The 27,408-nt window shown below is 40.0% G+C and overlaps 1 protein-coding gene across 1 annotated transcript in view; it reads left to right on the top strand.

Moving 5' to 3' along the window:
* The first annotated feature begins 3,138 nt into the window (after window positions 1-3,138).
* CTTNBP2 (cortactin binding protein 2) overlaps window positions 3,139-27,408 on the top strand; it is a 159,498-nt gene continuing 135,228 nt past the window's right edge. The window contains exons 1-2 of the mRNA XM_007450770.1: window positions 3,139-3,312; window positions 15,094-15,201. Of these exons, the coding sequence (XP_007450832.1) occupies window positions 3,232-3,312; window positions 15,094-15,201 (189 nt within the window). The 5' untranslated portion in view covers window positions 3,139-3,231. The remainder of the gene's footprint in view (window positions 3,313-15,093; window positions 15,202-27,408) is intronic.

The raw sequence follows: 27,408 nt of genomic DNA on the forward strand, positions 1-27,408 counted from the left end.
TTTTGTCATTTGGCAATACTTAGGCATGATAACATATGGTTTGCTCTTTGGAGTTAACATAAATGTTGTCATTGACTGAAATAAAGAATTCTCTTATTCTACCAGGGAAACTGTTTTAGGATATGTGTAAGTTCCTTCCATGTGAAAAGATGAAGCGTCCCATTGCATCATCGTGTATAACTCTTTGGGTTTTTGGTTTAGTGGGTTGGAGGATGTGGCTAGTGAGGTCGAGGCCATGGTTTAATCAGAAAGCCACTTGGCTCCTCAAGCTAAGTTTGCATTGCTAGCTGCAGAAACCCATTTCATTGGTCTTAAAAGAGAATCTTGAAGAGTGTGCTATGGCTCAGCACAAATACCTCTATTCCAGGATTCAGAAAATAATGAAACCAATAGTTTTCTCTGTTTGTAAAATATTCAGTATCTCTCCTTCCATTTTTTTTTTTTTTTTTTTGGCCACACCGTGCAGCATGCGGGATCTTATTTCCCCGACCAGGGATCGAACCCACTCCCCCTACAGTGGAAGGGCCAAATCTTAACCACTGGATCACCAGGGAAGGCCGTCTCTCCTTCCATTTTAATGAAGAAAGAAATTTACTGATTAAAGATCATGATTCATTTTGTTATATATATTAGTTTCTTTTCTTCCTGTGTATACTTCCATCTCTCTTCTTTTCCCTACCTTCCAGAAATCTTCACTCTAACCCTGGGATGTCTTTTTTTTTTTTTTTAGCTGTTTATGAAGCTTCAAAAGATTTAATTTCTAGAGCCATCAAGTCACTACCCTTTCAGATCTATTTTGGTTTGATGCTAATAGAGCCTGTCTTTGTGCAAAGGAAGTCTTTCAGAAAGAGTTAATTTGCAATCTCAACAGAGGCTAATTCTCAGGAGAGTAAAAAAAAAAAAACCCAGCAAGTGTCCTCCAGGTGGAAAAGCAGCCTGGGCCAGGCAGCTGGTGAGGCAGTTAACTCCTCCTGTTCTGCTTCTGTGCAGTAGGGTGGGATATTCCTTCAGCCCTCAGCAGTGGGCAGTGGCAGCTTTAAGGTAGAGACAAAATGCTGTTTGTTTTCCTTCCCAGGTCCTAGATTTTGGCAGTTAGAAAATGTGCTGTCCTGTGATTTCTTCCTTTTTTTTTTTTAAACCTGTTTATTTTTCATTAAAAAAAAAAGTGAGAGGGAAGAAACCACTCAGGGATTGATTCCTTTGTGATGTGATTCTGCTTTAATTTTATTTAGACTATTAGAAGCTATTTCATCCCAATGACGATTTTTAAAAATTGAGTTGCATGTATAAAATGAATGGGATTTGCTTCCCAGAAATATTGTCATGTCATATTCCCAGTTCTTAACTCCCAAGTGAAGTTTATTCTTTATTTTTTCCCCCCCAGAAGTGGGCTGATTAATTTCTTGGGCAGTAATTCAACATCAGTATCAAGTATCAGTATCAAGAAAATGTATTACCTTGTGATGTGAAAATGCATTTTGAAATGAACAAGGAATGCTTTTAGGTTTCAACTTAAAATTTTTACTATCAGTTCAGCACCTAAGTTTTACTGTCAAATGCTTTTCTTTCATCTTATAAGGAATCTAGTTATTCTAATATTGAGCAATTTCAGAGAGAATATTTCATAAAAGAAAGTGGTACAATGAACAGGGATGGAAAACAGGGCTAAGAGAGGGAGTAGCTATCAGAGTGAAGTCAAAGAAAAATAATGAGCACCTCTGGTTATATGATACCCTGGAGGTGATTTCTAAACCTTTGACCCTTAACCCCAGGGTTCCAGGTGAAACTTCTTTCTTGATGTAGACCTTTTCTGGAAGGGAACTTTTTACAATGTATTGATCCCCGCCCCCCTTCAGGGCCTTTGCAGAAAAGATTTTTCTGTGCCCCGTTTTGTGTCATATTTAGATCCAATTTGGAAAGTGAAGCAATAAAAGTGCTGAAACCTTTCATTAGGAGTCTGCCATTTTAAAGAATGAACTCTGATCTGCAACCCTCAGACTAAACATTCATCTTCCAGAAATTCAAGTTCAGGATTTGGTTATGGTTTGCTTTTACTTCTTTGAGACACAGCTTGAATGCCTCCATTTGATTTTGTGCTTTCAACACATTTTTGGGATCTGGTGATTAGGGAAGGCATGTACCATACGGTCTTGATAAGGTGATAGATTTTCACATCCTAGGAATTGGCAGGAAAGGGTAGGAACTGAATCCGACGTGGGAAGGGAAAATTAAGAGCTTGAGCCTCACTCACTCATCTCATGAGATACCTTCTGAGACCTATAATTCCCATAAAATCAATTTTTAGGCAAGTTTTTGTTTTCTTTTTGTTTTTTGGTGTGTGTGTCCCCACCACATGGGAGTAATTCTTTCAAATTCTCTTAAAAGTAGAGAGCTTTCTTTTACAAGCGATGACACTTAACACTTCTTGGTTAGCCCTTCAGAAAATCACTCAGTTTTGCGGTAAAGAACAAAAAAGTGCCTTGCTTCACCTTTCTTGAAAAGAGATTGTATAGAAAGGTAGGGCTGAGGGGCCGGGTGTAACGTAATAAAGGGTAGCAGCACGCATTTTGATCTGGAAGTTGATGGTTTTGGGAGAATCAAACAAAGGCAGGCACATACACCAAATGGGTAAAAACGCCCTGGCGGCAGTGTTGGATGTAAAACAAATTTTTTTCTTTTTCTTTTTTTAAGAAAAAAGCAAAGGGTGCCTTCTGTGTTTTCTAGAGGTGGGCTAGAGAGGGGGCTGAAGTGAAGGACTTTCCTGGCTCTAACAGAGAATTCGGATTAGGGAGGCCGGGCATTTAATCGGTCCGTCGTTGCCCCGCCGACTCGGCGGGGCCGTGTCAGGCGAATCAGCTCTTGGGCGCCTTCTTTCCTTCGCCTCGCCCTGGAGCTTTGATTCTGCCCTCTGCGCTCCGGGCCTTAACCCGGCCTGGGCACGTGCCCAGTTCTCTCACCTCAAGGAGCCGGCTGATGGCTGGCAGCCCCGGGCGGGGACCAGGCGGCGGCGGGCGGCGCACCGGCGCGCAGCGGGTTAAGGCGGCGGGGGCGGCGGCGAGGGGGCGGAGGGAGCGCGGCAGCGGCGGCGGCGGCGGCGGCGGCGGCGGCGGCGGCCCGGCTGCGAGCGCCCGCGTCTCCGGACCGCCGCGAGTTAAGCACCGCCCGCCGCCGGGAGGGCTGAACCCGGAGCTGCCGCTCCGAGCTCGCATTCGGATCCGCTAGAGCAGGAAGATGGCGACGGACGGCGCGAGCTGCGAGCCCGACTTCTCCCGCGCCGCAGAGGAGGCGGCGAGGGCCCCGGCGGAGGCGGCGGTAACCGAGGTCCCAGGGTGGGCGCGGGGTTCCGGGGTGGGTGCCCCCGGGGCGCTCTGCCAGCCCGGGCTCTTCCGGGTGCGCTCTTCTCGGGGTGCCCCCTCCTGGGGGTGCCTCATGCCCCGAGGCCGGGGCGAGGCGGCCGCCTGGGTTGGGGATACCGCCTGTCCTTTCCGAGCCTCGCGGGAAGCAGCCCCGGTCCGCCCGGTTCTCGGGGCTCCCTGCGTGTGGCCTCTGTACCCACTCCCTCTGCTTCGGTCGGGTTTGGCCGGGTGTGAGGGCTGGGGTGTGTTTCCCGGCGAACTGGACCCCCCCATTGTTGGCCTCTCTGCGCGCGTGGCTGTGGGCGCGTGTCTCGGGGGTGCCTGGCACCTCTCAGCGGACCCGGAGAGCAGCGAGGGGGAGGCGGGTTGCCGCCGAGCAGGTGTGGGGATGCCCATTGTGTGTGTGCGTGTGTGTGTATTCATTCGTGTGCCTGAGACCCCTTGGGAGAGGCCCCATGCCTAGCTGTAGGCGCTGCTGCCGCTGAGCGCCGGCGCTTTGGGTCCCAGCTGCCTGCTACCCCATCACTTGGTGATGGGGATTGGGGTTGGGGCGGGGGAGGTGTCCTCGTTCTTCCCGAGACGATGCCCGGGCGAGGTGGAGGTTCAACACCTGGTATCAACACAGTGTGTTTCTTCTCTGGGGTCTAGAAGCCAAATGAGCTTCCATCCATCGCTGGTCCCTACTTTCACCCCCAGAATCTCCCCGTGCACAGAGGCTTATCGGTTGGTTTCCAGCCCGTACCTTAGGGGAAGGCTGGTCCCACATTTCCTGCGTGGAAATGTTTTTGGGGTTTGGGAAGCAGCTTGGTAGGAGCTGCAAGAATCTGCAAAGAAAGGCAGCTCTGGGAGCGCCTCCCACCCTAGGCGCGATTCTGCTGCTCCCCCAGGAGATTCCGGGTAGGATGCAGTGAGCCGAGCGTGGACGCCCCTCCGTTTTTCCCACTCATGACCTGACCAGACTCGGTGAAGGAGCAGCTGAGGGCAGGGCCAGGTGTGAATAGCCAGGGCTGCTTGAACTTCCTCCCCTTGCGTTTGGAGGTAGGGCTTTCTGGAGAGGTAGAGGAGAGATGGGGAGGAAAGCTACTTGGGCATGAGAGGAGCTGAGCCTGGGAAGGAAAGAGAGAAACAGGGAGAGAAGGAAACACGGAGGCGGAGGGCTGCTGATTTCCACTTGTGAAACTGGCAAGTTTTGATTTGAAACTTTTAGGAAAATAGATTTTTCATTCTTTACGTAGAAAATGTGATCTTAAGATTTCGTATGAAATCTGCCTACTTGTGATGCAGGAAATCAGTTCCCCTGCGTGAAGTAAAAGAAGGTAGCTAATTAAGACAACTAACCTCTCCGAGAAGTTGAAGTGATGGGTACCTTCATCCCCTAAGAGATGGTAAGGGGAGGGGAGTGAGAGAAAAAAGAAAGAGGGGTGTGTTTCTTGTTCCCAGGTAGGTTGAATTTGTTTGCTTAATTGACTTAAAATGGGTTTTTCTACTACCCTCAGTATTTTAATCACCTGACAATTAAATCAAACAAAAACAGCTGAGTTATGCTCTGTAGCTGACCTATAGTTTTATTTGGTTAGATTATAAACAGAGCCTTAGACACTAGGCAGATTTTTTTGTTAAGAAGTTCGGTGTTCCCTTTCTGCTGTTTAAAATTTTCAGGAGCCTGATTTTTAAATGCTTATAGGTAGAAGTTTGATAATTTCACCCTGGTTGATTTGAATAGCCATGAAAAAACTGTGAAAGTGAAACTCCTTTGTTATTTCCATAAAATCCTATAGGGTTCTGAGGAGATGCAATAAGAATTCTTAATCTAGTATTTAAAAAAATGTTTGGTAGTTTAGTGAAATTTTAATGATGGCTTCTTATGCAGTAAACTGGACATTTAACTTTTCACTTAATAAAGTACAGTCTGCCTATATCAGCTACTTGACCTATAGACTGATTTTTTTTTTTTTTTTTTTTTTTTTTTGGTGCGGTCCGCGGGCCTCTCAATGTTGTGGCCTCTCCCTTTGCGGAGCGCAGGCTCCGGACGCGCAGGCCCAGCGGCCATGGCTCACGGGCCCAGCCGCTCCGTGGCATCTGGGATCTTCCCGGACCGGGGCACGAACCCTTGTCCCTTGCATTGGCAGGCGGACTCTCAACCACTGCGCCACCAGGGAAGCCCCCTAGACTGATTTTTTAATTAAAGAAAAGTTAGGTTGAAGAATATTTGTCATTATAACTGCCTCTTATCTAATGATTAAAATTTAAAGGCATGTTGATGCATTTTGAGTTTATGGCAGCCGAGGACTTAATTTTTTAGTGGATAATTCTTTTTTGAATTTTATTTCATTTCAAGTTGGTTTACTTATTATGCATTTTATATGTATATTTGGCAGTAATGAGTCAATGGAAACCCAAAGCAGTAGGCTATTTTCGAAAGTGAATGTTTTCACTAAGTTTTGACTATTTAGATTGTTGCTTAGAGACAAGTTTAATTTATAGTTTTCAGTTTAATATGATTTTCAGTGGAGTGCTTTAAATTTAGTTTGTGGTCCTTGTTCTTAGCTGCTTAAATCCTGAAAGCATCCCAAGTATAAGGCTAAGGTAACAGCTACATTATTCAATAGGGTCATAATAATAGTCTTTGCTGTGAACCATGCTGGAGACCTGGGTTATTTTCAGCGCCTTAGCCAAATGGGATGGCTCTTAGACTATATTGCTATTTCTACTCTGAAAATAAGTTCTAATGGATAAGGCATTATGGAAAACAGAAATCTTCCAGCTTTTTATTGTCACCAAAGAATTTAAGAGTGAAAGGAAAATGTAGATCTTTTTAGAACTATGTTTGGGAAGCTGACCAACATTCTTGTCATTCTGGGCTTTTCTGGAGCAACTAATATACAAAAAGTAGATATAAATTTTGTTGTCATGGTGATAGTGACAAGAAAAAACTTGGATAATTATTTTGTTAAAAATGCACAATAGTGATGTTAAACAAATTAGCAGCTGGCACCTTGAAAATTGTGTTTCCAGGTAACAGTACTGAACGTAAATGCAATAAAAAGAAACTTTTTAGCCAATTTTGCTAAGCTTTCTTTAAAAAATTACAGTTATGTGGCAGCTATAGAGTACTGAAAGTTTCACAGTATAATTTAGGTAAGAAATATTGTAGATTTAACACACATTACCAAATACATACTGAAGTGGAGACATTGTAACATCTTTGCTGTCCTAAAGTAAAACATTTCAGTGCTAGAACCTCACATGCACCAAGGAATCAAATCAAAAAGACCATGGTGTCATGAGAGGCACAAAAAAATTGCATTAGGAGTCTGGAGAAGAAGAGTCACGGGAAGGATTCCTCGTGGAAAGATCTGGAAACGTTCCACAGAAGGATGGAGGACTTGGGCAGGGAGACTGCAGGTAGCTGTGTACAAGTGTGGTGGGTTTCTAGGGTTCCTTGAGAGGGGGCCTAGGGCAAAGATGAGCATAGAAGTTTCAGTCTCAAGTATGTGCTTTAGAAAAACTGCTTGAAGGTTGAAGAAATAGACAAAAATATTCCCCAAGGATCAGAATATAACTGAGTTTATCATGATGCTTCTTACTTTGTTTATTCTTAAATAGGTTATATATTTATGTTTGCATCTGTTTTTTGGACTTTATTATCGTTGTTGCTATCACTGTTATATTTCCCACAGGAGCAATTTTGTTTCGAGAAAAATATTTGTCCTCCTCTATGATTGAATACATGCCTAGGCTAGACTGCCAGTTGGTTTTATCCTCCTGTGTTTCACATAACTTTATGAGGTGAGAAAATGGTTCACAGACTTAGTACTTAGCCATTTACAAATATCTGCTGTTGATCATATGCACAGCAAGGCCCTGGCTGGGAGAGAGCAGCCTCGTCTTTCAAGAAGAGCAGTGTGGGTTTCATTTGTAAAAGCTAAGGTTTCTTAGCACAGTTCCAGGCACATTGTAGATGTTCCACCAATATTTATTGAATGAAGAAAATGAACACTCACCAAGAGGCTGTGTCATAATTCTTAATGTTGATTGGCTAACTAGAAATTTTACTTCATGTGTTACTAGATTGTGATGAAACTGTTGTCCTGAAGTTTGTAGTAATTAACATTATAGATGTTAGAGGGCTCTTGTTTGAGCACAATGACCCTGATTCTTAAGGTTTGGGGTTTTCATTTTTATATTGTCCCCTTCTAAGCTGCTTTTCTCAATGATATTTCAGATACTTCACAGATTTTCTTTTTTTAAAATTTTAACTTAATTTCCAACATGGTTAGTTTTCCCTTTAAATTTTCCCTCTTCAAAACAATGGTTGAGGCTGGGGATGCATAGGTGGAGGGATGGAAATTGCACCCCTCCCATCCCGAATTCTTCTAACAATAGAGTCAAGGCCAAATCACCCTCTGGGGTGTGGAGGAGGGGATAGTTGAGAGGGGATCAAGAGGGAGATGCAGGGAAGTTTGGAAACAGGAAAAGAAAGTAGAAGTAAAGATTGGGCAGGAAGGAGGTTTGCAATAGTCTGCACATGTCTAGAAATGTGGGACTAGATTTTAGCTTTGAAGGTGCTCAGGAAGGATGGACAGTTTCTTTCCCTTCTGCCCCTGCATACTTTACCACCTAAGCACCGTCTGATTATTGCTTTAGAAGGAGGCTTTATTTGAATGCACTTGATTGTATCCTTCTCTGTTGGAGCTCCTTTGCAGGACTAATATAACAGGGAAAAGGAAACTTGTCTTTGATGATTAGGTAAAGAAATGGAGAACAGTTACAAGAGAGATGATGATAATGATGACATTGAAAGCAGAGGATTTTAAAACTTTTAATTTCTTAAAATAACTTGCACAAAATAATGAGATCATATTATTAATGCTGTGCACAGTGTGGTGCCATCCATGTAGAAATCCTGGTTTAAGAAAAAAAAATTGCTGTCTTGGAATAAATTGTTAGTAAATAACCAAATAGGTTGAACATGGATTTAAAATGTTATTATAGTAAGTGCAGTAGAGCCAACATTGTTACGTGGAATGGACACTTGTTTGCAAATGATTTGGTTTTGACATTTTTATATTTCATTGAAAAGGCAACAAGGTAATGCCAAAGGCCTGAGTTCTTCTACAGAAGGGCCTTGTAAATGTAAGAAGATCATTTAGTCGCTCATGTCTCAGCTCTTCACTTGAAAATCAGCGTGCTGACCTTTGCCACCTGCAGATAATTGAAGTGATAGTCTTCAGTGCATTCTAAGCTCCTTAAAGGACAATTACTGGATCTGGGTGCCAGCTCACACGTGAAAATGATCCATGTCCCACATAGGGGTGGTGTTAACTTTGAAAAACTGAGTTACCATGGAAATAGACATTTGCTTTATCTGAGATGTCCTTTTTTTTTTTTTCCAAAGTAAAAATGGAGGCTGAGAGGAGATCTAAAAGGAGGAAAAGGGAGGTAGCTGCACTTAATTATCAGAGGCTACCGCCCCTAACTGAGCCACCTTTGTGCTTTTCATTCCCATTTTCTCGAACTTGAAATTAATTACATCTATTACCAGGTTTCCTTCCTGACAGTCTGTTTACTTGTTGGTTTTACTTGTAATACACTGAGTTGCTTGTCTTGTGTGACAGACCCTGGGTGGGGGTGGCATGGTTGATTTGAGGTGCATGGCCATGGAGAGTTGATCCCAAGTTCTCAGCATGTGGCTTTAAAGGCACACGCCAAGTTGCCCTACTTTAGGTTACTGTAAATGGTTTTTGAAAAATGAATGAAAATGATTGATCAGTTACTTAGTTGCCCCTAGAGTGGGCCATAACATTGTATCTAAGTAAGACTAGTATATACCTTCACACATCATTTACATGGTTTGTGTTGTTATACTGAGTGAAAGAGGCATTTTTACACCCAAAGTGGGAGGCATATATGTTAGGTAAAATCATGTAAAGATGTAATACTCTTGCTGTCCTGACACTTCTAGTAGAGGTGAGAAAATAGAGTAAATATGGATAAGTAAGTTAAATATAGTGAGGAAATACACAAGGCAGGGCATGATTAGTTGTAAATCAATGAATAGAACCGACTCTAAGACTGAATTGAGAAAATGAGAGATTTATGTGTCTGGAAAGACATAAGGAAGTGGGATTCGAGCTGTGTCCTGAAGAAAATGGGATTTAGATGAATTAGAGGAGAAAGGAGGATTAGGAAGAACGAAATTAGAGGTATGCATCCCTGGGCAGGAAAACTCTTACCTCCCTGTAGAGAGAAATCAGGAGGAATAATCTCAAAGCAAGACATAACTGCAGAGATTTGAAATAGTTTTAGACCATGGAAACACATACTTTTCATCGTGAAAATCCTTATAACTGGCCAAATTCACATTTTAAAAATACTGTAAGGGTTCTTTTTAATTTTTTCATGTTAATGATATTGTTCAAATTTTGCTTTTCTCCTTAATCTCAAGATGAGTTTCATTGCTTTTCCCTTCCTTACAGCCTTTTTTTATTCATTCCCAAAGCATAAATCTTGCTTACACAGAAAGTTCTAAATGCATTATTAATTATTAGTACCCACTATTAAACTGGGAGGAAGATACATTTCTGTTACTTCTGAGTAAAGAGGCAAAATCAATTTTCTTCAAATATTTCTCAAAGGCTTCAACGAATGACCTAAATTTCCTCAGTCCAGTAATCCGGTTACTCTGATGGTATGTGCAATCAGGACATTTGGTGTCTGGAAGAGATTTTAAAGATCACTTAGTACAACATTCTCTTTTTACCGCTGAGAAACCTGAGATCCAAAGAGATGAAATAAGGTTCTTTCAGTCCATCTGCTTTCTCAGGTACCCCTCCTCCCTCCCTTGTAAATTCATTGATCAAATGTAGGCACAACCCACTAGATTTGAAACTGGAGGAGATGCTTCTTGGTGTCTGTGAGAGAAACCAGAGAACGTGTTTGGCTTTGTGTCTGGTCACTAGATTTTCACCATAGCTGATGTGTTTGGGCAAGGATCTGAGGGACACTTCTGCCACTGTGACTCATAATAACTCCTGAAGGCTTTTATGGTACCCATCAGTGTGCTCACCCCATTAATTCCTAAAGGATACAGGTAAGGGTCTTCAGGTGCTTTTTGGCTGTGACTGTCGAATTCCCTACATAAACCAAGTATTTTAGATTTGTTTCTTTCAGGAAGAGTTGGGGGAGAGTGATAGTGGAGGAAACTTGGTATTGGCCTATGTTCAGTTGGCACTTTAAGATGACAGTTCAGCCAGGTTCTATTTTGTCATCTTCCTCCCTTTCCCTCCCTCTCTCCGAGCCTATAGGAGAATATCCAGAAGAATGCCATCCCCACACCTGCTCCACATAATTCAGAGCTGTTGCAGACTGCTGTGTTGAACAGGAAGAGTTTGAGGTTGTGTCTCCTCTTTCATGTATATATGCCCCAAAGAAGTCTTTCTATCTGATGGCCAGACTCTGGATTAGTTTAAGATGCCTGTGCCAGATTTTTAAAAATAGGTGTTAAGAAGTGCTTTTCCTAGAGTACTTTTCCTGGCAGACATCAAACATGACAGGCAGGGGAGTGGCCTGTGGAGCTGAAATCTACCAGTTTCTTTTTTTCCCTTTACTTTCTGACTGCCTTGCCATCACTAAAAAATGAGATTTGGATTTTTCTCTGTTAATTAGGAAAAGCTGTTGCAGTAGTAATAAAGCTTAGTCTCTGAACATGTCTGCTTTGTTTTTTTGGGGGGTGGGGAGGCATGGGTATCATGTTTGCTTAGGTGCCTTTATGGAGATCCTAATTTTTTATGTGAGTGTGGCATTTAGATCTATCCAGTCTCGTCTCTTCTTTTGAAAATTAGGTTATCAAGTTAGTCTTTTAAAATATTACATGATTTATCACAAAAAAATGAGAGGATGAGAGGAAACTTTTGTAGGTGATGGATTTGTTTATGGCATAGATTGTGGTGAAGCTTTCCTGGGTATATATACTTATCTTCAAACTCATCAGATTGTATACATTAAATATGTACAGCATTTTTATGTCAATTTTACCTTGAAGTGGTTTAAAAATTATACAAGTTAGAATAATTATTTTGCTCTTAAACCAAGAAACTTTAATAATTGCTTTTTCTATATCTAAGTACTTTTGTAGTATAAGTGCATCAGGTCAGATAAATGACACTTAATATGAAACAATAATAGATTTTTTTTTAATGGGATTTTTGCTTCTGAGCTTCTTTATTTTTCTAAAACTACCAAAATGTTTTGAATTTATTTGTAAAATACTCAGAGTCCTAAGACCTGTAACATAATTCATGTACTTTCTTTTATCCTGTTTTGCCAGAATAGGGGATGAAAACATCAAGTATTGGAGAATGACCCTTTGAAAATACTCTTATAATATTTTTATGATTGAAGGCCAGGATTAGAAGTGTCTTTGAGGAAGTGGGGGTGAGACGTAGGGGAGGGAGAAGCAGGCAGACAGATGCACTCTATGTTTAAAATAATACATCACTTAATATATTTTGATGGGAGACAGATTTTTTTTTTTTAACATTCTCTGTAACATAATTTATGGTTTAGCAAGAATCCTTGTAACAGTGTTTCTTTAATGAATTTTCCTTTTTATTGACGGTGATATATTAAAAAATAGACGTGTTTGTTGCCGGTCACATGTTGTGATGTTGATGATGATGGAACCAGGGCAAACTCTCCTGACTCTAATGTGAATCAGAATCTTGGCAATGTCTTTCATAATTTATTAGTTTTTAAAATGGAGTGCTTTGCTTGGGAAGCTTCAGGGAAACAAGGACAATAAAATGTACAATTAATTAAAATCTTTAGAACCACCAGCAGTAGCATTAATAAAATGTTACCATCTAATGCACGTAAGAATTGCATCTAACTCTCCCATCTCAGTGGGGAAAACCAGGATAAAAGAGTCTTTCATCATAGTCAATAAACTGAGTTTATTGGACTTGGCCTGATAGATTTTCAAAGAAATAGGCTCATAGCCAATAGCCCTCCTCCCTACATAAAACATCTGGGTGCTCTCAGCTTTAATAATAACAGTCACCTGCCTTTATTTAATACTTCATTGCCATGTTCTTTTTTTTAATCGAAGTATAGTTGATTTACAGTGTTATGTTAATTTCTGCTATACAGCAAAGTGATTCAGTTATACGTACATACATACATATATATGTACATATATATATATGTATATACATTCTTTTGTTATATTATTTTCCATTATGTTTTTCCATAAGATACTGAATATAGTTCTCTGAGCTATACATATACAGTAGGACCTTGTTGTTTATTCATCCTATATATAATAGCTCACATCTGCTAATCCCCAAATCCCACTCCATCCCTCGCCCAACCCCCTTGCGCTTGGCAACCTCAAGTCTGTACTCTGTGTCCGTGAGTCTGTTTCTGTTTCGTAGATAGGTTCATTTGTGTCATATTTTAGATTCCACATGTAAGCGATATCATATTGTCTTTCTCTTTCTGACTTACTTCACTTAGTATGATGATCTCTAGTTGCATCCATACTGCTGCAAATGGCATTATTTCATTCTTTTTTATGGCTGAGTAGCATTCCATTGTATATATGTACCACATCTTTATCCATTCATCTGTCGATGGACATTTAGGTTGTTTCCATGTCTTGGCTATAGTGCTGTGAATAGTGCTGCTGTGAATATGGGGGTGCATGTCATTGATAAGTTCTTGTTTAATCCTCACAAGAACTTTGTGGGATAGATGTTGGGATTTCTTTTATATAGATGAGAAAACAGACTTAGATAAGTTACAGAATGCTTCTCCAAGCATCGTCTTTGGACCAGAACCACCAACAGCAGCGGGAGCACACAGAAAGGCAAATTCACAGCCCCACCTCAGAATCAAACTTCAAAGAGGGAGCCCAGCAATCTGTGTTAACAGATTGTTAATCTCCAGGTGATTCTTATGCCTGAATTTGAAAAGAACTGGGTTATAAGACTTAACGTGAAACAAGTATGAATGGGAGCAGAATTTAAGCCCTAGTATATTGGACTTTACTATTCACAGAACATCCGTAAGTTAACCTTCCAAACAAGGGTCTCCCAGAACTATCCATCCTGTAGGCTTGCTATAGGTTTTTTTCTTTTTTTCCATCCTTAGCCCCTGCCTTTACAAATAACTGCTCTGTTGAATGTATGTGCAAAAAGAAACAGTTTTAAGAGGAAGAGAGCCAGCTAGCTCTGGTCTCTTTGCCCTTTATACCATCATCTTCTTCCAGAAGATTCTTTGGAAACTGAGAAGTGACCATTTCTGGCCATACCTGTTTGGAAGTCCCTGGAATCGTTTATAGGCTTTGCTATGTTTACTTCTGTGTCATCACAATGATAGTACGGTGTCAGATACATAGGTGCTAAACAAATTCTCATTGGATCATTGATAGAATAGCACTGTTTTCATCTCTAGAATGTTGGCACTGTGCTGACAAAGTGTGCAGACAAATCACAGTACTTGGTCACAGTTTTGCCATTTCCTGGTTGTGTGAACTGCCTGCATTATCCGACTCCTGAGTTGTGGTTTCCTAATCCGAAAAATAGAGGGGATGATATCTATTTTACAGGTTAGATTTGGTTCTTTGAGAGTTTTTTGGAAACCACTGGGTGCTAGGCAGATGCGAAGGCATGTTCGGAAACGTCCTGAAGACTGGCTTCTGAGGTCGTGTGTCCTGAGACGTTTGGGGATGAACGTGTGCTCCCCTCCCTCTGATGGTGACTGGGTTTGTCAAATGAGTCTCCACGGAAGGGAGAAGTGGGCTGTGTGCTGTACAGGAAGCTGGGGCTGTGGACTCACCCAGGCCCGGCTGTGAGCACGCTAATCCGTCATCTCTCAGCTTCATCTATAAGATGGGTATCAGGAGACCTGCTTGTAAAAGTTGTTGTGAGGAAAGAGGGCAGAGTTGGAGACGAGAGAGTTGGGAACCAGACTCGCCTGACCACAGGCCCAGATGACTGCATGTGGGTGGCAGGCCAGGCCTCTTGCAAGCACACTACATGTGTGTGTGTGTGTTTGGTTGGGGATAGCACAGAGCATGCTTCTTCTAAAGGGGCAGCTGCTACTTGGCTCTACGGATTATTACCCTGTGGGAATGTGAATCTGGGGTTACCTGGTCATCTGAGTTTTGAGGGGAAGCCAGCGATCTGGATCTTTGGGTGACATCTTTAGATTTTCTTAGCACTGACTGAATAAAACAAAACACTTTGTGGCCCAAGTAACACACATCTGTGGGCCAGATTTGGCTGTAGGCTGCTAGCTGGTGGCCTCTGCTGCAGAGTGTTCTATAAACATGACCGGTTATTATTGGAAGTCTTGGAATTTATAATAACCTCACAGGAGCCTTTATGTTGGGGCCCTTCGAGCAATACGTTCGTGCTCTCTTTGCTACCCTTGCAACTTCTCCCCAACACACACTGGGCCTGTTTTGATACAAACTCCAGGGACTTTAAATTTGTATTGCACAGTATAACTTAAAGAGATCCTGAAGCCAGGTGGGTAAGCAGGCTAGGAAAATAGATCTCCTCAGTGGAGAGATTTGGGATATTGGCACTGTGGTTTTTACCTCTCCTCCTAGAAGGTCAGACTGTGGATTGCTGCCAAACGGGGCCCCTCGGGTTTGCTGAGCCACTGGGATAAAAATGGTCCATTGCATACCTTTAGGAAGTTTTTTCATTTTTAAAAATTTGTGTTACAGAAAAAAGACTTCGATGTGGACAACCTCAGTAAATCAGAGCTTCGGATGCTCCTCAGCGTGATGGAAGGGGAACTGGAGGCCAGAGACCTCGTCATCGAGGCCCTGCGGGTAAGAACCTTCTAGGGCCGAGTCCCATTTCTATATCATTTTCGTTTCTCAAATGGCCAGTGGCAAAGCTGCTGCTGCTTAATTTTTGAGTCATATAGATTTAAAATGTTACATCAGGTTAAAATGTGCCCCTTACCCCAAATACCAACCCATAACCTTGATAAGCCCAAACACACACTGAGGTCAGATGGTCATTGAAAGGAGGGGGAATGATTCTAAACCGTTTAATTTGAGGAACTTGAGAATTAAGCTGTATTGCTTCTGAAGTCCTTTTATGTTTCCCATATGTATTTGGTTAAAGACATAAGTTCTCAGAAAATTGGTAGCTTGGTATCCTAAACATATGTGAGGCCAGTGATGAAAAACCAAGAGAATCATTTATAAAAGAAATTGCTGATAATAGAGGTTTTTTCCTTCCTGTATAAATTATGATTTCTTATTTTCAGAGACTCTTGAGTTAAAAACTAAATGTTTATATGTGCATAATGTATCTTCGAATAGTTTTATTACTTTTTTCATCTGATCTTACAGTAATTTTTAACTTTCCATAATTTGCAAAGAATTATCTTCCAGTATATTAGAATACCTCAGTAAAGTTTTGTTTCCTTAAAAATTATGTTAGAAAATTCTACATCAAGAAAGCTTAGGGCTTCCCTGGTGGCGCAGTGGTTGAGAGTCCGCCTGCCGATGCAGGGGACATGGGTTCGTGCCCCGGTCCGGGAAGATCCCACATGCCGCGGAGCGGCTGGGCCCGTGAGCCATGGCCACTGAGCCTGCGCGTCCAGAGCCTGTGCTCCACGACGGGAGAGGCCACAACAGTGAGAGGCCTGCATACCGCAAAAAGAAAGAAAGTTTAACTGGTCACTCCCAAGGTTGCGCTTGTTTTGGTATGTGAGCCAAACTTAAGGTTTTATTTTCCTCTTTTATATTTAATACTTTGTATGTAATCAGGTGTTTCCTGACTCTTGGTCATTTGACTGAGAGGGATATATTTATTACACAGGAAGTATGAATTTATGTTTTTCACCAGGGAATATTTCCTCAAACTTTGTCTTAGGGAGTTTATTTTAACAAGTGAAACTCTGTGGAATGTATCAGTAAAAACAAGGTTGCCCCTATGGGTGCTAATATGGTGGGGAAAGAGATAACGGTGGACGGTCAGACATAATGGAGATGGTGGACATGCTGAGAATCCAGTGGGGCAAGGGGCAACAGTTCCTGAAATTATGAGTTAAGTACATTTTCATAACCTGGAAATTGGTATAGTGGGGATAATAATTATTCTTCAGTCTGATGACAGAGAATGATAGCCTCAGAAAAAGTGGAGTGTGATTATACGACCTCCATGCCAGTGATGAATTGAGGGTGTTGCTTTTTGAAGGATAAGAATTGCTAAGTAGACTTGTGCACAGTTTGATAGTGAGAGGTATTCTTTCTGTTTCACTTTTGGGACATTTGCACTGTTTGCCAGTGTATATTTTCTTGAATGAACTTTGGGGGAGACAGGCTAAGGCAGTGCATCACTCAGATCTGTGACCCTCAGCCCAAGGAGAGAACAAGGCAACAGTCACCTGTGAGGCCAGTAGTGTAGCTTCTTGAGAGCAAAGAGATGTGAGGGCTTCAGTTCTCCCTTAGGTATTTCTCTGTTCCTCTCTATTCACCTGTAAAAGGCATCAGCATGGTGGCATTTCCCTCTGCTCACACAAATGTTGGAGCGTTTAGCAGAGTCTGTGTTTTTATGTATCACCTTAGCAACCACATGTATTTCTCATTTTTACTTAATTGTGATACTTTCAAACTTGAGCAGAGGTAAAGGCTTGCTAATGATCAGGGCTTGCCAAACTGAAAGTTTTTCATAGAATCAAAGCATGTTGGAGCTGCAAGGAGCCTTAGGTGATATTCTAGTTCAGAATTTGCATATCTATCAGACCTAGTTTTTCATTTTCATAAAATACTTTGTATTACTCTTTTACTATGCTGAAATGAAATGTATGGAAAATTGCATATGTAACTAGGCTATGTTAATAATAACCAATACATTGCCCTAACTGTGATAAAAAGTAACAGGAGAGTAATTTATAATAAAATATTAGGTGTCACAGCATATAACTGCTCAGGCATGACTAGTGGAAGACATGATAAAATAGATGGCTGTTCCCACCTATTCTCATCACATTGACATGAGTGCAGTCGTTGCAAAAGAATCCTGATTCACACATGCCATGTCATTGACTTGGATACAGGAAGCAGATTTACTATTGGTGAGGTGATTTTTCTGAAATGGTGAATGACACTTGGTAAAGTTCCCAACAAAAGCAGACATTTACATGACAGTTGAATGGCTGAAAAATTTAGTGTTCATTAAAACTGAATTAAAACAACTTGTTTATGTGAGGAAAGAAGTTACTCTTTAGGCTCAGATAGTCATACTGAAGGTTCTAATGAAAGGAATGAGCAGAGGGACATATGAAAATTCTGGGGACTTGGGACAGTTCTTGAATGTGTAGCAAACCCCTAGCCCTGCTCCCTAAGTGCCAGTCACTGTGAAAACTAATTGTTCTTGCTTATTTTCAAGACATCTAGGGTACTGCCCCTGTGGAGGACCACTGGCTGATACCAGTCTCTTTTATTTATAGACTGAAATCAAACAAACAATAAGGAAGTCCAGAGAGATTGAGACTTCTCAGGTTGAAAATGTGGCATGCCAGAACTTGGCATGTTTGGAGATTCTTAAAGCCTTTCGTCCCTTTTTAAAATTGAGAATTGTGATTGATTTGTTTAGATCATTGCATTTTTAGGAGTAGGTAATAATGTCATTTTCATAAACCTGTCGTAGCTATGGTAGACTCACTGTGGTGATTTACTGATTGACTATTCCCTTGGGGGCATTAGTTGGAACTGGTGAAACTAGTGAAATATTTACTTGGGTCCAGATGTGTCCTTTAGTTACCTTTTCCTTTAACAGTAGAATATAATTTAGTGACTGGCTAGTGCCCCAGAAAGAAATTGGGAAGGAGAGAGAAGGTGAAACTTTTATTTTTACTTCATATTATAAGATAAACTTATTCCTAAATTAAAAGTCAAATCTAAATTAGTAAACAGTATTCAGTTGGGAGAAATACATTTTGTTTCAAGAAAAAGTCAAAAGTACTTTCTCAGTATAGTAAAGATTTTTGAATTTAATATGTAAATTGTGATTTTTTTTGAGATACAAGATGCCTAATTTGTGCCCTGAATTTTATTAAAATTTAGAAATGGTTTCTGTTGTGAGGCATTCAAATTCTTTAGAATTTTAGAAACTTTAAAAAGGTATTTCAGACCAAGCTATTTTACTTTTTTAATCATGTTATCCTGATGCTCTTGATTGTCAGGTTACCATGAAAAGTTGCATAGATCATTGAATTAATGGCCATAGACTTGTCAGGACAATCCATAAATATGATTTTGGGGGAAGGGTGTCAGGAAATTACAATATATATTTTGGTACTTTTACTGTTTTCAGATGTTTAAGATTTCTCAGTAAGTTTATGACTTTATAACAGATATAATATTCAAGACATTAATTTTTATTGGGGGAAATTATACTTTAAAAAGCAATATTAATGGAAAATCTGAATTGCATAAAGCTGCTTAAATGTAATGTGTTTTAATTTCATCGCATAAGAAATATTTTGTTTCTCAATGATTTCCCTCTCATTCACATAAAGTAGGAATAAATTGTTGAATGAATATATTCTATATCAAATAAAATCTAGAAAATACTTTGGAGTTTAATAAAGAATGTGTGCAACAAGAAGCAGCTATATTTTCTGAAAACCAAGATAGACACAGAGGCTTCTGAATCAAATTTAATTTAATGTTCAAGATATGAATATACAACTTAATCCAGAAATCATTATTTCAATGCTCAGTGTTTAGTTTGTGGAATCCTCTGGCCCTCACTCCCTTTCCCCTCTTGCTACTAGTATTTTTACCAGCATCTTACTCAAAGGGGAGACAAAGGCAGAAGATGAAAATGCTGTAATTATAAAATTTTAAGAGTTAAAATTGTTTTAGCCTCCATTTTTACAGGGTCTAGCCCGCTATCATTAGCATGAGTTTATGTAAATATTATATCATTGAAACAATGAATTCCTTGGGCAGGTAGCTCCAGATTTGCCTTCTTTTTCCATTTGGATTAGATAAATGAGAATTAACACTATTAACAGACATGGCAGTTCTTCATCCTAACCAATAGTCACTATAGAGTGACTGTATAATCCAGATTTTCAAGTCTTATTAGCACTGCCAGTTTAACATTTCCTCAGACAGCATTTGTAGCCCGTGTATCATAGGGGATGTCAGATTTTAGAATTGACTTGTGCAAGCAGCTGCAACAAAGAGACCCAAAGTATAATAGATTAAATAAGTAGTTCATTTCTCACATACCATTCTGGAGATGATTGATCTCTGCTGGAGGGGCAGCTCTGTGCCAAGTGGTCTTCAGCTACCCAGGTGGCTTATTGCTCTCCTTAGGGAATTAGTGTCCTCTGTACGGTTGAAACTTGGTTAATGCCACCTCCACATCCCAACCTATGGTGAAGGGTGGGGGCAAGGGAGGAAATGAAGGAGAAGCAACTTCCTGTAAGCAGCGCACACATGTGCATTGGTGAGAACTTGTGGACGCACCTAACTGCATAGGAAACCGGGAAACGTCACCCGCTGGCTGGCTACATGCTAGTGCTGTGGAGGAAGGGAGGAGCTTAGAGGACCCCTAACAACCTAATACAGCCCATTATCTTGATGTAATGTTACCGTATACAGTGTCCTGGGATATGGCACAAGAAGATCCTTCTTTCTCCTTCCCTCAGTAAATATTTGTTAAGTGCCTGCTTTGTACCAGGCACAGAAAGTTTGAACTGAATGTCAGTGGAGCTTTATTACAATGCCAAGATTGCTCCCATTTAGAAAATTCTTGTATCTTGACTTTATATATTTAAAATTAATTGTTCTGAGTAGTGTCATTTGGGCCTAAGTTATACTTTCTCAGGCGGTGACTCAGTATGTATTTTGCCTAGAATATCTTCCTTTTTGAAAACCTGACCTTTCCATTGGGTTCAAAACTAACTCAATTAAAAAAATTTTTTTTAACGGTTTTGATTTAAAGCAGGGTTTTTCCGCCCTCAGCACGACTGACACTTGGGGCCAGGTGTTTGTTGCTGTTGTTGCAGGGAGGGGGCTATCTTCTGCACTGCAGGACGCTTTGTAGCCTCCCTGGCCTCTGTGTGCTCACTAGATGCCAGCAGCACCTCCCTAGTTGTGACAGCCAAAAAGGTCTCCAGATCACCCCCATTTGGGAAACACTGCTGTAAAGTGATACTGGTTAAGGAAATGCCACTTTCAAAACTATATTTGCTGAAATAAATGTAAGAAGTTTAATGATTCAAATATATTTTATGATACAGTGATTTTCCTGTGAAATACTTTTTCTCAAAGCTAAAAATTAATCTGAAAATGCCATTTTAACAAATTTCATGACTCTTTCAAAACACGCCACATATTTAAAATTGCATTATAGTTTCTTAGGCAGAATTTAAATGTTTTATTTTTAAAATTCAAAAACGTTTATGGCTGTATGGCTCAGTGCTGGAAACTTTACATAGAACAAAGTCAATCTTTTTAAATAAAATGAAAGCATTAAATAGAATAATGTTTCCACTCATTTTGAAAGCAGCTGCAAGTATACTACAGAGTATTGTGAGGGTTTTCCTCATATGACTTGTCTGCTAAATAACGATAAAAGAATAACATTCTGGTTTCAGCTAAGTAAAACGCGCAGCCTTTTGTATTTCAAAATTCTCCTATGATTGCAGGCAATTGACTGACCAAAACGTACCCTTTTTTGTGCTGTTTATTTTAATTAACGAATGAATTTGCTGAGCAGAGCTGAATTCGTGAAACATAAATTGTTTTCTTCCCCGTCTGCTGAGATAACGCCTTTGTTCTACGTCTAGAAAAAGGAAGAGAGTTGACCAGACGTTGTGTTTTTTCTGCAAGCGAATGAGTTTTTCATAATATACAATAGCTGATGATTTTTAAATAGCATTGTATTTGGTCTAGTAGGGCAAACAGGAAATATCAATTTTGATTTTTCGGAGAGACTTTATTTTCCCTGTTGAACATTTGCTATTAGTGAAAGAAAAAAATAGAAGAATATCAGGCTGCTTTCTTTTTAATATTAGGGGTAGGGGATGAAGAGGTACAAACTATTAGGTATAAAATAAGCTACAAGGATATATTGTACAACACAACAGGGGATATAGTCAATATTTTGTAATAACTATAAATGGAGTATAACCTTTAAAAATTGTGAATCACTGTATCGTACTTATAGAATATTGTACAGCAACGGCACTTCAATAAAAAAAATATATAAATGGAATCATATGGTAAAAAAAAATGAAGGTAATGATGCCATGAAAACAAAGCGTTTATCACTACCATTTAATACGCAACTGATGTCACTCAAGTAACATTTTCTTCCTGATTATTAATAAATCAGTAGGATATCTGTGAGAACAAACTAAAGATGAAGGTTTCCCAGCTCAGTGATGTACCATTTGATCCACACTGGGTGCAGGATAGGTTCAGGGTTACAGATGGTATGAAACCAGGAATGTACTTTTGTACACTTTGAAGATTATCATAATTTGTGGGACTGTCACTTCAATTAACTGTTACTTTAGAATTAGTTCCCTGTGATCTGAAAATAAAGGGTGTTCCTTTGAGGCATTCTGATAATATTTCAGCCATCTCATCTTAACCCTCAGTGGCTAAGCTACAAGTCATGGGTTCTTGTGGGAATTTCCTTTGCCACATATATGACTAATTCTATCTTGATTATAAGAAGAAACAAGGGTCTAAAGCAGTACCCAAAGTGCTACCCTCCTTCTCTTTGGTTGTGGTTACTTTGGGAAGAAAAGAGGTTTCAGGTTCTGCTTTTCAGTTTTCTGAGTCAAAATATAAATAGTTGTTGAACAAATAAGAAAAGAAAGGCTATATCCCATATTTCAAATGTAGTTGGACAGGGTGGGGAAAGGTGAGGGGATCCAGCATCCATTTCTTCAGCAGATGTTTATTGTCTTCAGACACGTCCTGGGCTTCGAGGGTCGTGACCGAGGGGTATGCTTTCTTTCTCATGGATCTTAGAGTCTAGTGGGAGAGATTGACATTAAACCAATAAACACAATATCTAAGTACAAATTATGATTATGAAAGAAAAGGAAAGAATGTTACGAGATTCAGGGTAGCTTATATTGGGTCAGAAAAGACTTCCCTGTGGAAGTGACGCTCCCTGAGACTTGAAGGAGGGATATCCTGAGCCCAGTTGGAAGAAGGGTGTTCAGGCAAAGGGAGCGGCACATTCAAAGGCCCTTGGAGAGGAAGGAGCTTGATACTTGATAGGAACTTCAGGAAATCAGAGAAGCAAGCAAGAGTGGCACAAGATCAGATGCAGATGGTGGCTGGGGCCAGACCATGCTGGAGGGCGAAGGCTGTGGAAAGGCTGGATTTCATCCTACATCAGGTGGTCAGCTGTTGATGTATTTAAGCTGGAGAATCCCAGTGATTTGATGTGCTGTTAAAGTCATCTTTTAAGAAAATGCAAAATTATAGTGTATTTTTTGTATCAGAAGTTTAATTTATTAAATGTAAATATTTTTAGCTTATCACCACTTTCAAGGGAAAAGTTACAAAGAACACCCTAGCTGCTGGGCAGACAAAAGTTTGTAGGAGAGCCATAGTAAAGAGGTAGAATGTCACAGTGGTTGTCTTAGAAATGTGAATATCTCAGATGCTTCCAAATATTGCCCTTGAAGAGGGCATGGAAAGTGTGCTTCCTTATCACTTTTGTCACTTAGCCATGAACAGTGTTTTTCTTCAAAGGGTTAAGATGAGCTGATTATGGTTTTTAGTTAAGGTCTTGTGCACCTAAGATAAGATGGATAAGGTAAATCCTCCACTTGCAATTTTTTGAAAGGCAAAATTCTCTCTTCAGTTGTATTTTTTTCCCCCAATCCAGTTCTCCTCAGTTCAGCTTAGATTTTTAAATTAAATGAAATTTTGGTTAAAAGACCTCTTCTTTCATAACTTAGGTCTTTAGAAATTTACAGTAATCTTATCTTATAAAATCAAATTCCTTTTCAGCTTTTCCACAGAGGGTTGGGAAAAGTAGCAGAAGATTGCTTCACATAGTGCTAAAGATGACCTGGCAAGAATGTAAAATACATTTCAACGCGGTCGGAATTTGTTCTGCTCCAGGACATCTATGTTGGCCTATTTTAAGTGGACCATTACAGGGCTTATGCTCACATAATTACCCCTTACAAAAATAAAATGCTAAAGCCGACAAGCTCTCCAGCAGCCCCGACCCCTTCTCATGACATTCTTCCATGGAAAACAGACCACGGACAGTCTTCTTTTGGTGTCAGGCACTACACTAGGCACCTTACCTGTATTAAAGTGGAGTTGCATCTCCTATGGGCATTAGGTTTTAATGGTTAAGATAATGCAGATAGTAAGCCCTTGGGAAGCTCTTAACTTACCAGTAAAGTACATGAGACATAGTTTGGTATATACAAGCCTGAGTAGTAATTTTTATGCATAGCATAGGTTGATTCTCACCAAGTTAGAAGGAAAGGACCATCTGTGTGCTGGTGTCTGGGCATTGCAGCTCTTCTGCCTTTAAGGAAGACTTTAAATCCCTAGGTAAATGGGGTTGGGTGGGTGCTTTAGTAGCACATCTCTCTGGCCTTAATGCAAAGTCATAGGTTTGTCTGAATTCTAAGGATTCAACAAGGTAATATGCTACAGCACCTAGCAAAGGATCTGGCACATAATAGGTGCTTGAAAAAAGTATTTGCATTTGAATCTCAATCTGTGTTGGTAGAAAATATTTTCTCCTGCACTTTCTCCTCCTCACACGTTGAAAGTTATAGGGCAGACCTTGGTCACCTGCTTCCTGTCTAATAAAGTGGGCATTGCTTCTTATTTCTTAGGGTAGAACTCGCACTCCTCAAGTCAGAATTGGCCAGATGGAAACTAACGCTAATCTAGGCTACTAATTTATCCTTGCAGCCCCTAAGGCAGGCAGGAAAATAAGCAGTGATAGGAAATCAGATGGATATTTTGAACGATCTGACCACAGGCTGAAAAGAGGTAGAGTCAGCATCATTTCTGGGGGCTCCTGTGGTGGCTGTATGGGTCCTGAGTGAAGAGAAATGACTTGTCAGGTATTGTCCAGACGTTTTCTAAAGTAAAATTATCCCCCGCCAAAAGAGGGCTTTAGCAATTTTGGAAATTTCTAAAGTGTTTTGGGAATAGGATAATGCGTACTGTTAATTATTTTTAAAAGTGACGTTTTAAGTGTATAGAAATGGTGGGATAACAGACCTATGAACCGTTATAAATACTTATCCTACAGCTTGGCAGTCTGTTTCCTACATCCTCATATTTAGGCAGCATCCTCTTTTTTATGTTAAATCTTTGATATTCGGTGGCATTGCTTTAAACTTGGCATGAATCATTCTGTTTACAGCCACCTTTGTTCCTGGCTGTCTAAAAGTGAAGAGGAAGGAGGTGGTTCAATCCTTTCAAACTATCAGGTGATATCACTTATAGGTGGAATCTAAAAATGGATACAAATGAACTAACTTACAAAACAGAAACAGAATCACAGATTTAGAAAACAAACTTATGGCTACCAAAGGGGAAAGGTGGTGGGAGAGGGGTGAGGCATAAACCAGGAGGTGGAAATTAGCAGGGATACCCTTCCGTAGAGAAAATAGGTGATCGATAAGGAACTACTGTATAGCACATAGAGCTCGGCTCAACACACTGTAATCACTGGAAGAGAATATAAGACTGGTAAGAGTCTGAAAAAGAATATATAGATGTCTCTCTCTGTAAGTGAATCAAGGGGAAAGAAAGAAACACCAGAAAGAAACACAGCATTGTAAATCAGCTATACTGCACTATAAAAATAAATTACCAAAAAAAAAAATCCTTTCAAACTAAAACAATTTCTTTTCTACAACCTCCTTCCTTCACCCCATGATTGTGGTCTAGGCAGTAGGCAAACTGAAATCAAGAAAAGGGTCAATTCCATTTGACTCATGCTTCCAAGGAATCCTGAGGTTTGCTGGTTTCCAGCAGGCAGAATTCGGAGCAGGACGTGGGGATGGAATGGGACTTAACATTATTGAGTTTTTATTATGTGCTGGGCACTTCACATACATTATCTCCTGTCAGCTGTATGAAATCGCTTGATCAGTTACAGTTGCCCACTTTAGGAATAGAGAAACAGCCTCTGAGAATCAATAAGCCATTTTCTCTCTGACTCCTAACCTTGGCTCTCACCATGCCTCTGCTTCAAAGGAAACATTAATGACACTAATCATTTTCCTAGAGCTGGAAGTTGTCATTCATGGAATCTTTATCTTACTTTAAATGCTGTGAATTCCCAGAACATTTCCCACACACCTGTAGTCAATTGTAAATATCAAAAGCTGCACAGAAATTGAAACTACACAGAAATTGTTGTTGCAAAGTCTTCTGTTTAATCCAGTGCTGTTCCCTCCCAATTGACTGCAGATAATTATAAACAGAAGTAAATGCGGCAAGACTTCTAAGATCTTATTGAATGGCAATTATGAAAATATAGAAGAGCATCATTGATTTTTTTTGAAATGTTTTCTTCTTCTCACTAATTATCACACCAAGTACAGAAAAGTTCTGTAATAAGGATATTCTCATCTGGAGCATGTGTGAATGCTGCATGACCCAGATTTAAGGCAATGGAGATTTCTGAAACAGACAAGGATGCAGTAGCTAAGGAACTGCTAATTCTATCCTGATCATCTTCCTGCATTTCAGTCATTGTTAAATCTGTCTCTTGTAGTTACATTTCATTTTTTGATATTTTTTTCTCTTATTTGATCAGCTTGTTTTTCTTTTTTCATTTGCATCTGAAAAAAACGGCAGGAGGTAAATTGAGCCTTTAAATAGGAATTTAGCTTGGTTTCCCTGAAAGGCTGTTGTACTGATTTCCTTGAGTTATATAATCCTTTGATTTTTTTTTCCCAATTAATAGAAGTTGCAGGGAATTCATGAGGATGGATTATGCAGCCAAGTATTGATAGGTTCACTACCAGTGAAGAGTGTAATATTCTTAATAACTAGTATATTAAAATACAGATGTATCATTGTCCTCGTTAAAAAGTTTAGATTTCCTTTCACAAAGGCTAAATCAACAGAATCTAATAGTTGTAGATTTATTTTAAATAAACCTCTAAATAATCCCTAAAAATTAGAGTTGGCAATGATTTTCTATTAATGTGTCTCTCTCCATAAGTGCCTGGGGGTAAATCTTTCATAGACATTCTGAAAAGTGCATTGGACTTCCTTCTGTAGTGTCTTGACAAAATAGTGAGACCTCACTGGTGGAGTTCAGAAGAAAGCTTCCATCATCTCTGCTTGGTTAGATCCATGCATTTTGTGCCTGTTTGGGGAATGGTAATACGATGGGAGTTTGGTTTGAAGGAATGGTAGGTTGGACAATTAATGGAAGGATGTCAGAAACCCTTAACGGGAATTGTTAATCTGTTAACTTTTTAATAAGTTTAAATGTCAAACAGTTGCCTATTGAGATTAACTGTAGGCTCTGAGGTAGGAAAGGATATGATAAATGCAGTGTCTAAGGGACATGATGTTAACCACTTTTGGAAGTAGATTGACAGAAAAAGGGAGAGAAGTTATCTGAGGAAGCAATTACAATTGATATTTATTAAAGTATGGGTTCTGTGAAACTCTGAATTCTAGGTTATGGCTCTAAATGTAGCTGAAATGCTGTTGAGTATTAAAGGGACTTGAATAGATGGAGAAGAGATTGTGAATAAAAAGAACTCTTCCAGCATAATAGAGCATTATTTTCTAACTTGTGACAGCAACCAGTTATTTCTAAAGCAGTTTCAGTGTCAGGGTATAAACCTTTTCTTTCTTTTTTTTTTTTAATAAGGATATTGTGTTTATGCCCCATGCGAATCGTACTTAAGTAATTCAGGCATCAACTCCAGTTCTCCCAGTAGCCTTTTTAGTGCTAGTCTTTCAACATTCAACCAACAAATATTTATTGAATGTATTCTATCATGCCTTGTGCTGGACACTGGAAAG

The sequence above is a fragment of the Lipotes vexillifer genome, unplaced genomic scaffold (genome assembly GCF_000442215.2).
Source record: "Lipotes vexillifer unplaced genomic scaffold, Lipotes_vexillifer_v1.1 scaffold314, whole genome shotgun sequence".
Taxonomy (NCBI): domain Eukaryota; kingdom Metazoa; phylum Chordata; class Mammalia; order Artiodactyla; family Lipotidae; genus Lipotes; species Lipotes vexillifer.